Genomic DNA, 2,122 nt, shown 5'->3' with positions numbered 1-2,122 from the left:
CCAACCAGATCCAACCAGAACCAACCAGATCCAACCAGAACCAACCAGAACCAACCAGATCCAACCAGATCCAACCAGAACCAACCAGATCCAACCAGAACCAACCAGAACCAACCAGATCCAACCAGATCCAATCAGATCCAACCAGAACCAATCAGATCCAACCAGAACCAATCAGTCCGGTTTGAATCTTAGCCCATCCAATAGGAAGGAGGAACATTTCTCCAGTGGGACACGGAATAAAATCCTCAATAATCATTCTTAAAATTATTTTATTTTGAAAATTGAAGATTCTAAAAACAGATCAAAGATTCTCATTGGTTGAAAAAACAAAACAAGATTTTAGTTTTCAAAACACAAACATGAATTTAAAGAAAATTAAAACCAAAATGATGATTAGAAATCTCTCATTATCCTCATTATTATTATTTCTCCAAATGTTTTCTGTCAAAATGGATCTAAATCTTCATCAGTGAAGATGAGGATGAGGTTTTCATACAGGAAAGTTTTTATTGTTTTGAACAGAAATCATTTAATCAGGGGCCAAACCGACCACAGGAGCAGGTAAAACCCACCTGCATCCTTCCCAGCAGGCAGCGGTTCTGCTGACGTCAGCAGCAGCTCGGTGGTTCCGGTTCTGACCGCTTCCATGGACCCCAGCGCCTCCTTCTCCAGCTCTAAGAAGGTTCTCTCCACCGCCCCGAATATCTCCTCCGCCGCGGCGCTCAGCCGCTCCCTGACGAACTCCTGCAGCTGCTCCATTTTGGACCGACACCGAGACGGAACCCAGCTCTCCACTCCGGCCATTGCAGCAGCGTCCACGTCCACCAGAGGGCGCACTACTGACTTCATCCTGAGCGGTTTGAGGAAGAACTGGTGGGAGTTACTGCCCCCTGCTGGATTGGAGGTTAAAATCAGAGGAAAGTTCCTGTAGCAGCTTCCCAAGGAAGCAAATAAGGGTGAAAAATTTCATTCTATATCCAGCTGGTTTTTTAAACACAGATAAGAGTATTTGTAACCTATAGACCATCAGAAAGAAAATTAAAAAAAAGCAAAACGCTACTTTTTAAAAACCACACGAACATTTTTTATTTTACATGTTTGGCATGTTTTTGATAGGAACTGATCAAAACATGATGAGGGTGTGTGGTAATGAGTCAGAAGGTCAGAGGTCATCAGATGACAGGGGAGGGCAGCAGGAGGACATGTTGGTAATGGATAGGATGAAGATGCTGACATGCATAGTGGTTAGCAGGTGGTCTGAGATGCAGGTCAGGCGGATGATCTACGGAGAGGCTGGAGGAGAACGTTGTGCTGAGATTCAGAGACAGAGATCAAGATTTGTTGCTGAGGGAACAAGTGATGAGCAGAGCCAGATTCAGGTGGTGTTGCTTTGCGATGGACTCCGAGGACCAGCAAAGTAGATGGAGGTTGGACAGATTCCCACGCCACTTATTGGGACAATAGAGGGAGGACGTTGGGTTGGGACAGGACCAAACAGAAGGCAAAGGGTTAGGTGACATGTAATTATTCTATTCAATTAATTTCTATAGCACCAATTCACAACACAAGTCTCAAGACACTTTCCAGTTCAACCAGATCATCCAGTCAGATTGATTGAAAGTTTTCTGTCTAAGTAAAACCAGTTTATTGCATCGACTGCATCCATAACAATATCCGCCTGACATTCGATCTACTAGACTACAATCATTTAATTGAAGATAAAAGTTTTATTTTATTTTTAGATTTATTTAAAGCCTTTGATACCATTGAACACAAATTCATGTTCCGCACCTTAGAATTATTTGGCTTTGGATCAAAATTTTTAAATTTTAAATAAACAGTGTTATCTCACTGCCGCATGGCATCTCTTCTAGAATCTCTATTAATAAAGGCATTAAACAGGGATGTCCTATTTCTGCTTTACGCTGCAGCAGAGATGTTATCCATCCTTATTAAAAAGGCAGATTTTGAGAAACTCAGTGTTTCAGGCAATAAAATCGCCATAACCCAACTAGCCGATGATACGGCCGTATTCATGAAAAACAGCAATCAAATACCAAAAATCCTCCAATCAATAGAAGAAAATAGTTTTACTCCAAGGCTTCTGGTCTGAGATTAA

At 41.9% G+C, this 2,122-nt stretch overlaps 1 protein-coding gene across 1 annotated transcript in view; it reads right to left on the bottom strand.

The window, feature by feature from the left end:
• Positions 1 to 829, bottom strand: part of LOC107100660 (zinc finger protein 260-like) — a 6,188-nt gene extending 5,359 nt beyond the window's left edge. The window contains exon 1 of the mRNA XM_015399231.1: positions 576 to 829. Coding sequence (XP_015254717.1) covers positions 576 to 807 — 232 coding nt within the window. The 5' untranslated portion in view covers positions 808 to 829. The remainder of the gene's footprint in view (positions 1 to 575) is intronic.
• Between the last annotated feature and the right edge of the window lie 1,293 nt (positions 830 to 2,122).

Source organism: Cyprinodon variegatus, unplaced genomic scaffold, assembly GCF_000732505.1.
Source record: "Cyprinodon variegatus isolate N-32 unplaced genomic scaffold, C_variegatus-1.0 Scaffold998, whole genome shotgun sequence".
In the NCBI taxonomy this organism is placed as follows: domain Eukaryota; kingdom Metazoa; phylum Chordata; class Actinopteri; order Cyprinodontiformes; family Cyprinodontidae; genus Cyprinodon; species Cyprinodon variegatus.
Note: the sequence above shows the minus strand (reverse complement) of the source record. Positions and strands in the feature narration are given on the sequence as shown.